The 12,674-nt window shown below is 46.3% G+C and overlaps 1 protein-coding gene across 1 annotated transcript in view; it reads right to left on the bottom strand.

Moving 5' to 3' along the window:
- LOC107307407 (maltase-glucoamylase-like) overlaps positions 1-12,674 on the bottom strand; it is a 122,424-nt gene that overhangs the window by 80,109 nt on the left and 29,641 nt on the right. The window contains exons 7-9 of the mRNA XM_085534532.1: positions 10,837-11,008; positions 7,567-7,666; positions 2,777-2,889 (exon numbers count right to left, since the gene is read on the bottom strand). Coding sequence (XP_085390658.1) covers positions 2,777-2,889; positions 7,567-7,666; positions 10,837-11,008 — 385 coding nt within the window. The remainder of the gene's footprint in view (positions 1-2,776; positions 2,890-7,566; positions 7,667-10,836; positions 11,009-12,674) is intronic.

The raw sequence follows: 12,674 nt of genomic DNA, 5'->3' as shown, positions 1-12,674 counted from the left end.
GGGCATCTTAATGGGATTATGGGGTGATTCAATGGGGTTATGGGGTGTTATGGGGTGGGTTATTCGACCCCATAAGGAGGTTATGGGGTGGGTTATGGGGTGAATCAATGGGGTTTGGGGTGAATCAATGGGGTTTGGGGGGTTATAGGGGGAATCAATGGGGTTATGGGGTGAATCAATGGGGTTTGGGGTGAATCAATGGGGTTTAGGGTGTTATAGGGGGTCTTAATGGGGTTATGGGGTGTTATATGGGGTTTGAGGTGTTATAGGGGGTCCCTATGGGGTTATGGGGTGAATCAATGGGGTTTGGGGTGAATCAATGGGGATTGGGGTGTTATAGGGGGAATCAATGGGGTTATGGGGTGAATCAATAGGGTTATGGGGGGAATCAATGGGGTTATGGGGTAATCAATAGGGTTATGGGGTCCCAATGGGGTTATGGGGTGAATCAATGGGGTTTGGGGGGTTATAGTGGGAATCAATGGGGTTATGGGGTGAATCAATGGGGTTTGGGGGGTTATAGGGGGAATCAATGGGGTTATGGGGGGAATCAATGGGGTTATGGGGTGATATAGGGGGTCCCAATGGGGTTATGGGGTGAATCAATGGGGTTATGGGGTGAATCAATGGGGTTATGGGGTAATCAATGGGGTATAAGGGGACACAATGGGGTTATGGGGTGGGTTATGGGGTGAATCAGTGGGGTTATGGGGTGTTATAGGGGAAATCAATGGGGTTATGGGGTGTTATAGGGGGTCCCAATGGGGTTATGGGGGGAATCAATGGGGTTATGGGGTGAATCAATGGGGTTATGGGGTGTCCTGATGGGGTTATGGGGTGTTATGGGGTGGGTTATTCGACCCCATAGTGAGCCCCATAGTGAGGTTAGGGTGGGTTATTGGACCCCATAAAGAGGTTATGGGGTGGGTTATGGGGTGAATCAATGGGGTTTGGGGGGTTATAGGGGAAATCAATGGGGTTATGGGGGGAATCAATGGGGTTATGGGGGGAATCAATGGGGTTATGGGGTGAATCAATGGGGTTTGGGGTGAATCAATGGGGTTATGGGGTGTTATAGGGGGAATCAATGGGGTTATGGGGTGAATCAATGGGGTTTGGGGGGTTATAGGGGAAATCAATGGGGTTATGGGGTGAATCAATGGGGTTTGGGGTGTTATATGGGGTTTGAGGTGTTATAAGGGGTCCCAATGGGGTTATGAGGGGAAACAATGGGGTTATGGGGGGTTATAGGGGGAATCAATGGGGATTTGGGGTTAATCAATGGGGTTATGGGGGGAATCAATGGGGTTTGGGGTGTTATAGGGGGAATCAATGGGGTTATGGGGTGTTATATGGGGTTTGAGGTGTTATAAGGGGTCCCAATGGGGTTATGGGGGGAATCAATGGGGTTATGGGGTGAATCAATGGGGTTTGGGGTGTTATACGGGGTCCTAATGGGGTTATGGGGTATCCCAATGGGGTTATGGGGCAACTCAATGGGGTTATGGGGTGAATCAATGGGGTTTGGGGTGAATCAATGGGGTTTGGGGTGTTATAGGGGGAATCAATGGGGTTATGGGGTGAATCAATGGGGTTATGGGGTTAATCAATGGGGTTATGGGGTGTTATAGGGGGAATCAATGGGGTTATGGGGTGAATCAATGGGGTTATGGGGTGAATCAATGGGGTTTGGGGGGTTATAGGGGGAATCAATGGGGTTATGGGGTGAATCAATGGGGTTATGGGGTGAATCAATGGGGTTTGGGGTGTTATAGGGGGAATCAATGGGGTTTGGGGGGTTATAGGGGAAATCAATGGGGTTATGGGGGGAATCAATGGGTTATGGGGGGAATCAATGGGGTTATGGGGTGAATCAATGGGGTTTGGGGTGTTATAGGGGGAATCAATGGGGTTATGGGGTGAATCAATGGGGTTATGGGGTGATATAGGGGGTCCCAATGGGGTTATGGGGTGATTCAATGGGGTTATGGGGTGAATCAATGGGGTTATGGGGTGAATCAATGGGGTTTGGGGTGTTATAGGGGGAATCAATGGGGTTATGGGGTGAATCAATGGGGTTATGGGGGGTTATGGGGTGTCCTAATGGGGTTATGGGGTGATTCAATGGGGTTATGGGGTGATATAGGGGGTCCCAATGGGGTTATGGGGTGAATCAATGGGGTTATAGGGGAAATCAATGGGGTTTGGGGTGTTATAGGGGGTCCCAATGGGGTTATGGGGTCTCAATGGGGTTATGGGGCACCCCATATAGGATCTATAGGATCTATAGGATCTATAGGATCTATAGGGTGCCCCATATAGGATCTATAGGATCTATAGGGTGCCCCATATAGGATCTGTAGGATCTATAGGATCTATAGGATCTATAGGGTGCCCCGTATAGGATCTATAGGATCTATAGGATACATAGGATATATAGGATCTGTAGGGTGCCCCATATAGGATCTATATGATCTATAGGATCTATAGGATCTATAGGGTGCCCCATATAGGATCTATAGGGTGCCCCATATAGGATCTATAGGATCTATAGTATCTATAGGACATATAGGGTGCCCCATATAGGATCTATAGGATCTATAGGATATATAGGATCTATAGGGTGCCCCATATAGGATCTATGGGATCTATAGGATCTATAGGGTGCCCCACATAGGATCTATAGGATCTATAGGATCTATAGGGTGCCCCATATAGGATCTACAGGGTCTATAGGATCTATAGGATCTATAGGGTGATCTATAGGGTGCCCCACCTTGACATACTCCTGCACCACCTGCTCGGGGCTGTCCCCCATTAACACATAGAAATCCAGGATCCCCCCTATAGTTCTATAGGTCACGGCCGGGGTGGGTTGAACGATGAATTCTATAGGGGAAAATAGAACCATAAAATCCCATAAAGATCCAATACAGACCCAAAAATCCCATAAGGAAAAGCTTAAAACCCCATAAAACCCCAATCCAGCCCCAAAACCCCATAAGGAAAAGCTTAAAACCCCATAAAACCCCAATCCAGCCCCAAAACCCCATAAGGAAAAGCTTAAAACCCCATAAAACCCCAATCCAGCCCCAAAACCCCATAAAACCCCAATCCAGCCCCAAAACCCCATAAGGAAAAGCTAAAAACCCCATAAAACCCCAATTCAGCCCCAAAACCCCATAAAGCTCCAATCCAGCCCCAAAACCCCATAAGGAAAAGCTTAAAACCCCATAAAACCCCAATCCAGCCCCAAAACCCCATAAAACTCCAATCCAGCCCCAAAACCCCATAAGGAAAAGCTAAAAACCCCATAAAACCCCAATTCAGCCCCAAAACCCCATAAGGAAAAGCTTAAAACCCCAAAAAACCCCAATCCAGCCCCAAAACCCCATAAGGAAAAGCTTAAAACCCCATAAAGCTCCAATCCAGCCCCAAAACCCCATAAGGAAAAGCCTAAAACCCCATAAAACCCCAATCCAGCCCCAAAACCCCATAAAACCCCAATCCAGCCCCAAAACCCCATAAGGAAAAGCTTAAAACCCCATAAAGCTCCAATCCAGCCCCAAAAACCCCATAAAACCCCAATCCAGCCCCAAAAACCCCATAAAGCCCCAATTCAGCCCCAAAAACCCCATAAGGAAAAGCTTAAAACCCCAAAAAACCCCAATCCAGCCCCAAAATCCCATAAGGAAAAGCTTAAAACCCCATAAAACCCCGATTCAGCCCCAAAACCCCATAAGGAAAAGCTTAAAACCCCATAAAACCCCAATCCAGCCCCAAAACCCCATAAAACCCCAATCCAGCCCCAAAACCCCATAAGGAAAAGCTTAAAACCCCATAAAACCCCAATCCAGCCCCAAAACCCCACAAGGAAAAGCTTAAAACCCCATAAAGCTCCAATCCAGCCCCAAAACCCCATAAAACCCCAATCCAGCCCCAAAACCCCATAAGGAAAAGCTTAAAACCCCATAAAACCCCAATCCAGCCCCAAAACCTCATAAGGAAAAGCTTAAAACCCCATAAAACCCCAATCCAGCCCCAAAACCCCATAAAGCTCCAATCCAGCCCCAAAACCCCATAAGGAAAAGCTTAAAACCCCATAAAACCCCAATTCAGCCCCAAAACCCCATAAGGAAAAGCTTAAAACCCCATAAAACCCCAATCCAGCCCCAAAACCCCATAAGGAAATGCTTAAAACCCCATAAAACCCCAATCCAGCCCCAAAACCCCATAAGGAAAAGCCTAAAACCCCATAAAACCCCAATCCAGCCCCAAAACCCCATAAAGCTCCAATCCAGCCCCAAAACCCCATAAGGAAAAGCTTAAAACCCCATAAAGCTCCAATCCAGCCCCAAAACCCCATAAGGAAAAGCTTAAAACCCCATAAAGCCCCAATCCAGCCCCAAAACCCCATAAAGCTCCAATCCAGCCCCAAAACCCCATAAGGAAAAGCTTAAAACCCCAAAAACCCCATAAGGAAAAGCTTAAAACCCCATAAAACACCAATCCAGCCCCAAAACCCCATAAGGAAAAGCCCAAAATCCCATAAAACCCCAGTCCAGCCCAAAAACCCCATAAGGAAAAGCTTAAAACCCCATAAAACCCCAATCCAGCCCCAAAACCCCATAAAGCTCCAATCCAGCCCCAAAACCCCATAAGGAAAAGCTTAAAACCCCATAAAGCTCCAATCCAGCCCCAAAACCCCATAAGGAAAAGCTTAAAACCCCAAAAACCCCAATCCAGCCCCAAAACCCCATAAAGCTCCAATCCAGCCCCAAAACCCCATAAGGAAAAGCTTAAAACCCCATAAAACCCCAATCCAGCCCCAAAACCCCATAAGGAAAAGCTTAAAACCCCATAAAACCCCAATCCAGCCCCAAAACCCCATAAGGAAAAGCTTAAAACCCCATAAAACCCCAATCCAGCCCCAAAACCCCATAAGGAAAAGCTTAAAATCCCATAAAGCTCCAATCCAGCCCCAAAACCCCATAAGGAAAAGCTTAAAACCCCATAAAACCCCAATCCAGCCCCAAAACCCCATAAGGAAAAGCTTAAAACCCCATAAAACCCCAATTCAGCCCCAAAACCCCATAAAGCTCCAATCCAGCCCCAAAACCCCATAAGGAAAAGCTTAAAACCCCATAAAACCCCAATTCAGCCCCAAAACCCCATAAAGCTCCAATCCAGCCCCAAAACCCCATAAGGAAAAGCTTAAAACCCCATAAAACCCCAATCCAGCCCCAAAACCCCATAAAGCTCCAATCCAGCCCCAAAACCCCATAAGGAAAAGCCTAAAACCCCATAAAACCCCAATCCAGCCCCAAAACCCCATAAAACCCCAATCCAGCCCCAAAACCCCATAAGGAAAAGCTTAAAACCCCATAAAGCTTCAATTCAGCCCCAAAACCCCATAAGGAAAAGCTTAAAACCCCATAAAACCCCAATCCAGCCCCAAAACCCCATAAGGAAAAGCTTAAAACCCCATAAAACCCCAATCCAGCCCCAAAACCCCATAAGGAAAAGCTTAAAACCCCATAAAGCTCCAATCCAGCCCCAAAACCCCATAAGGAAAAGCCCAAAACCCCATAAAACCCCAATCCAGCCCCAAAACCCCATAAGGAAAAGCTTAAAACCCCATAAAGCTCCAATCCAGCCCCAAAACCCCATAAGGAAAAGCTTAAAATCCCATAAAACCCCAATTCAGCCCCAAAACCCCATAAGGAAAAGCTTAAAACCCCATAAAACCCCAATCCAGCCCCAAAACCCCATAAGGAAAAGCTTAAAACCCCATAAAGCTCCAATCCAGCCCCAAAACCCCATAAGGAAAAGCTTAAAACCCCATAAAACCCCAATCCAGCCCCAAAACCCCATAAGGAAAAGCCTAAAACCCCATAAAGGGCCCCAAAATTGAGGGATTTTAGGTCAAAAAGGCCTAAAATGGCGGATTTTGAGGATAAAAGGCTCCAAAAAGGTGGATTTTTAGGGCCTTAAAATGGCGGATTTTGAGAGTATAGGGCTCTAAAATGGCGGATTTTGAGGGTAAAGGCCCCAAAAATGAAAGAATTTGAGGCCAAAGGGCCCCAAAAATGAGCAATTTTAGGTCAAAAGGCCCCAAAAATGAGGGATTTTGAGGGTAAAAGGTTCCAAAAAGGTGGATTTTTAGGGCCCCAAAATGGTGGATTTTGAGAGTATAGGGCCCTAAAAATGAGCAATTTGAGGGTAAAGGCCCCAAAATGGAGGGATATGAAGCCAAAGGGCCCCAAAAATGCAGGATTTTAGGCAAAATGGCCCCAAAAATGGAGGATTTTAGGTCAAAAGGACCCAAAAATGAGGGATTTTGAGGGTAAAAGGCTCCAAAAAGGTGGATTTTTAGGGCCCTAAAATGGCGGATTTTGAGAGTATCGGGCCCTAAAAATGAGCAATTTGAGGGTAAAGGGCCCCAAAATGGAGGGATATGAAGCCAAAGGGCCCCAAAAATGCAGGATTTTAGGCAAAATGGCCCCAAAATGGAGCAATTTGAGGGTAAAGGGTGCCAAAAATGAGGGATTTTGAGGGTAAAAGGCTCCAAAAAGGTGGATTTTTAGGGCCCCAAAATGGCGGATTTTGAGAGTATATGGCCCTAAAAATGAGCAATTTGAGGGTAAAGGGCCCCAAAATGGAGGGATATGAAACCAAAGGGCCCCAAAAATGCAGGATTTTAGGCAAAATGGCCCCAAAATGAGGGATTTTAGGGTATAGGGCCCTAAAAATGAGGGATTTTGAGGGTAAAAGATTCCAAAAAGGTGGATTTTTAGGGCCTTAAAATGGCGGATTTTGAGAGTATAGGGCCCTAAAAATGAGCAATTTGAGGGTAAAGGGCCCCAAAATGGAGGGATATGAAGCCAAAGGGCCCCAAAAATGAAGGATTTTAGGCAAAATGGCCCCAAAAAGGAGAAATTTTAGGGTAAAGGGTGCCGAAAATGAAGGATTTTGAGGCCAAAGGGCCCTAAAATGGCGGATTTTGAAGGTAAATGGCCCCAAAATGGCGGATTTTGAGGGTAAATGGCCCCAAAATGGCGGATTTTGAGGGTAAATGGCCCCAAAAATGGCGGATTTTGAGGCCAAAGGGCCCCAAATTTGAGGGATTTTAGGTCAAAATGCCCCAAAAATGAGGGATTTTGAGGGTAAAAGGTACCAAAATGGTGGATTTTTAGGGCCCTAAAATGGCGGATTTTGAGAGTATAGGGCCCTAAAAATGAGCAATTTTAGGGTAAAGGGCCCCAAAATGGAGGGATATGAAACCAAAGGGCCCCAAAAATGAAGGATTTTAGGCAAAATGGCCCCAAAAATGAGCAATTTTAGGTCAAAAGGCCCCAAAACGAGGGATTTTGAGGGCAAAGTGCCCCAAAAAGGTGGATTTTTAGGGCCCTAAAATGGCAGATTTTGAGAGTTTTTTGACAAACAAATGAGCAATTTTAGGTTAAAGGGCCCCAAAATGGAGGTATATGAAACCAAAGGGCCCCAAAAATGCAGGATTTTAGGCAAAATGGCCCCAAAATAAGGTATTTTGAGGGGGGGTCTCACCCATGGGGTTGCTGTTGAGGAGGAAGACCCCCAGCGACGCCCCCGACGTGTCCTCCAAGCACAGGAAGAAGGTCTGGACTCCATAGAGATTCTCGACGTTCTTGGGGTGAAAAAGAGGGATTTTGGTTAAAAAGGGTTATTGATTTTGTTAGAGGGAAGAAATAGCCCCAAAAATGGAAGAAATAGCCCCAAAAATGGCAAGAAATAGACCCAAAAAGGGAAGAAATAGACCCAAAAATGGCAAGAAATGGCCCTAAATATGGAGGAAGTGACCCAAAAAGGCAAGAAATTGACCCAAAAAGGCAAGAAATGGTCCCAAAAATGGCAAGAAATGGCCCTAAATATGGAGGAAGTGACCCCAAAAGGCCAGAAACTGACCCAAAATGGCCATAAATTGACCCAAAAAGGGAAGAAATTGACCCAAAAATGGCAAGAAAGGGCCCTAAATATGGAGGAAGTGACCCAAAAAGGCAAGAAATTGACCCAAAAAGGGAAGAAATTGACCCAAAAATGGCAAGAAATAGCCCCAAAAAGGCAAGAAATTGACCCAAAAAGGCCCCAAAATGGCAAGAAATTGACCCAAAATGGTAAGAAAGTGACCCAAAAAGTCCATAAATAACCCCAAAAAGGCAAGAAAATAACCCAAAAAGACCCCAAAATGGCAAGAAATTGACCCAAAATGGCCATAAATAGACCCTAAAAACACAATAAAGTGACCCAAAATGGCCCCAAAATGGCAAGAAAATGACCCAAAAATGGCAAGAAATGGCCCAAAAATGACGCAAAACTGGAAGAAATAGCCCCAAAAACACAAGATATAGACCCTAAAAGGCCATAAATAGACCCAAAAAAGACCCCAAAAAGACCCTAAATAGCCCCAAAAAGGCCCTAAATTGACCCAAAAAGGCCCAAAATTGACCCAAAATGACCCAAAATCGCAAGAATTTGACCCAAAATGGGGTTTCTTACCCCAGAGGGCTCCGTGTTGCGGCTGAGCATGGGCCATGTCCTCCAATTAAGGTCTTATAGGGCCGTGTTCCCTCCACCCCATAAATAACCCCATAAATAACCCCAAAAAGACCCTAAATAGCCCCAAAATGACCCAAAATGACCCAAAATCGCAAGAATTTGACCCAAAATGGGTTTCTTACCCCAGAGGGCGCTGTGTAAGGGCCATGTCCTCCAATTGAGGTCTTATATGCACGTGTTCCTCCACCCCATAAATAACCCCAAAAAAGACCCTAAATAGCCCCAAAATGACCCAAAATGACCCAAAATCGCAAGAATTTGACCCAAAATGGGGTTTCTTACCCCAGAGGTCGCTGTGTAAGGGCCATGTCCTCCAATTGAGGTCTTATAGGGCCGTGTTCTCCCACCCCATAAATAACCCCATAAATAACCCCAAAAAGACCCTAAATAGCCCCAAAATGACCCAAAATGACCCAAAATTGCAAGAATTTGACCCAAAATGGGGTTTCTTACCCCAGAGGGCGCCGTGTCCCTGCTGAGCATGGGCCATGTCCTCCAATTAAGGTCGTGTCGGAACCTTATATGGACACGTTCCCCCCACCCCATAAATAACCCCATAAATAACCCCAAAATGACCCAAAATTGACCCAAAATGACCCAAAATCGCAAGAATTTGACCCAAAATGGGGTTTCTTACCCCAGAGGGCGCTGACTAAGGACCATGTCCTCCAATTGAGGTGTTATATGGCCGTGTTCCCCCACCCCATAAATAACCCCATAAATAACCCCAAAAAGACCCTAATAGCGCCAAAAAGGCTCTAAATTGACCCAAAATGACCCAAAATCGCAAGAATTTGACCCAAAATGGGGTTTCTTACCCCAGAGGGCGCCGTGTCGCGGCTGAGCATGGGCCATGTCCTCCAATTAAGGTCGTGTCGGAACCTTTTATGGACGTGTTCCCCCACCCCATAAATAACCCCAAAAAGACCCTAAATTGACCCAAAATGACCCAAAATCGCAAGAATTTGACCCAAAATGGGGTTTCTTACCCCAGAGGGCGCTGTGTCGCGGCTGAGCATGGGCCATGTCCTCCAATTGAGGTTATATAGGGACACATTCCCCCCACCCCATAAATAACCCCATAAATAACCCCAAAAAGACCCTAAATAGCCCCAAAATGGCTCTAAATTGACCCAAAATGACCCAAAATCGCAAGAATTCGACCCAAAATGGGGTTTCTTACCCCAGAGGGCGCTGTGTCCTCCAATTGAGGTCGTGTCGGAACCTTATATGGACACGATCCCCCACCCCATAAATGACCCCAAAAAAGACCCTAAATAGCCCCAAAAAGGCCCCAAAATGACCCAAAATGACCCAAAATCGCAAGAATTTGACCCAAAATGGGGTTTCTTACCCCAGAGGGTGCTGTGTAACGGCCATGTCCTCCAATTGAGGTCTTATATGGCCGTGTTCCCCCACCCCATAAATAACCCCAAAAAGGCCCTAAATTGACCCAAAATGACCCAAAATCGCAAGAATTTGACCCAAAATGGGGTTCCTTACCCCAGAGGGCGCCGTGTCGCGGCTGAGCATGGGCCATGTCCTCCAATTAAGGTCGTGTCGGAACCTTTTATGGACGTGTTCCCCCACCCCATAAATAACCCCATAAATAACCCCAAAAAGACCCTAAATTGACCCAAAATGACCCAAAATTGCAAGAATTTGACCCGAAATGGGGTTTCTTACCCCAGAGGGCGCCGTGTCCCTGCTGAGCATGGGCCATGTCCTCCAATTAAGGTCGTGTCGGAACCTTTTATGGACGTGTTCCCCCACACCATAAATGACCCCAAAAAAGACCCTAAATAGCCCCAAAATGACCCTAAATTGACCCAAAATGACCCAAAATGACCCAAAATCGCAAGAATTTGACCCAAAATGGGGTTTCTTAAACCAGAGGGCACTGTGTCCTCCAATTAAGGTCTTATATGGACACGTCCCCCACCCCATAAATAACCCCATAAATAACCCCAAAATGACCCCAAAAAGACCCTAAATAGCCCCAAAATGACCCAAAATGACCCAAAATCGCAAGAATTTGCCCCAAAATGGGGTTTCTTACCCCAGAGGGTGCCGTGTCGCGGCTCAGCATGGGCCATGTCCTCCAATTGAGGTCGTGTCGGAACCTTATATGGCCGTGTTCCCCCACCCCATAAATAACCCCAAAAAAGACCCTAAATAGCCCCAAAATGACCCAAAATGACCCAAAATCGCAAGAATTTGACCCAAAATGGGGTTTCTTACCCCAGAGGGCGCCGTGTCGCGGCTGAGCATGGGCCATGTCCTCCAATTAAGGTCGTGTCGGAACCTTTTATGGACGTGTTCCCCGACCCCATAGATGTTCCCACTGCTCAGCCCCATAGAGAGCTGTAGGAACTGGGGGGAGAAGATGAGGGGACCCACAGCGGTGTCCAACCTATAGGGGATATAGGGGATCTATGGGGTTATATGGGGTTATAGGGGGTATATGGGGGGATATAGGGGATTTATGGGGTTATATGGGGATATATGGGGTTATATGGGGTTATATGGGGGGATATGGGGTTATATGGGGGGATATGGGGTTATATGGGGTTATATGGGGGATTTATGGGGTTATATGGGGGTATATGGGGGTATATGGTGTTATATGGGGTTATATGGGGTTATATGGGGTTATATGGGGTTATATGGGGGGATATGGGGGGATATGGGGGGATATGGGATTATATGGGATTATATGGGGTTATATGGGGTTATATGGGGATATAGGGGATCTATGGGGTTATATGGGGTTATATGGGGTTATATGGGGGGATATAGGGGATGTATGGGGTTATATGGGGTTATATGGGGGGATATAGGGGATCTATGGGGTTATATGGGGGATTTATGGGGTTATATGGGGTTATATGGGGGATATAGGGGATTTATGGGGTTATATGGGGATTTATGGGGTTATATGGGGTTATATGGGGTTATATGGGGTTATATGGGGGATATAGGGGATTTATGGGGTTATAGGGGGGGATATGGGGGGATATGGGGGATATATGGGGTTATATGGGGTTATATGGGGTTATATGGGGGGATATAGGGGATTTATGGCGTTATATGGGGGATATAGGGGGGATAGAGGGGTGATATGGGGTTATATGGGGGGATATGGGGTTATATGGGGTTATATGGGGGTATATGGGGTTATATGGGGGGATATGGGGTTATATGGGGGGATATGGGGTTCTATGGGGTTATATGGGGGGATATGGGGTTATATGGGGGGATTTATGGGGTTATATGGGGTTATATGGGGTTATATGGGTGGATATAGGGGATTTATGGGGTTATATGGGGGGATATAGGGGATTTATGGGGTTATATGGGGGGATATAGGGGATTTATGGGGTTATATGGGGGTATATGGGGGATATAGGGAGGGATATGGGGTTATATGGGGTTATATGGAGGTTATATGGGGTTCTATGGGGTTATAGGGGGGATATAGGGGATTTATGGGGTTATATAGGGGATATATGGGGATATATGGGGTTATATGGGGTTGTATGGGGTTATATGGGGTTATATGGGGGGATATAGGGGATTTATGGGGTTATATGGGGTTATATGGGGGGATATGGGGGGATATAGGGGTTATATGGGATTCTATGGGGGGATATAGGGGATCTATGGGGTTATATGGGGGGATATGGGGTGATATAGGGGATATATGGGGTTATATGGGGGGATATGGGGTTATATGGGGGGATATGGGGTTATATGGGGGGATATAGGGGGTTTATGGGGTTATATGGGGTTATATGGGGGTATATGGGGGAATATGGGGGAATATGGGGGAATATGGGGTTATATGGGGTTGTATGGGGGGATATAGGGGATTTATGGGGTTATATGGGGGGATATGGGGTTATATGGGGTTATATGGGGTTATATGGGGGGATATGGGGTTATATGGGGTTATATGGGGGGATATAGGGGATATATGGGTGTATATGGGGTTATATGGGGTTATATGGGGTTATAGGGGGGGATATAGGGGATTTATGGGGTTATATGGGGTTATATGGGTGGATATGGGGTTATAT

The sequence above is a fragment of the Coturnix japonica genome, unplaced genomic scaffold, assembly GCF_054131305.1.
Source record: "Coturnix japonica strain WE unplaced genomic scaffold, WE-NBRP24 Scf084, whole genome shotgun sequence".
Lineage (NCBI taxonomy): Eukaryota > Metazoa > Chordata > Aves > Galliformes > Phasianidae > Coturnix > Coturnix japonica.
Note: the sequence above shows the minus strand (reverse complement) of the source record. Positions and strands in the feature narration are given on the sequence as shown.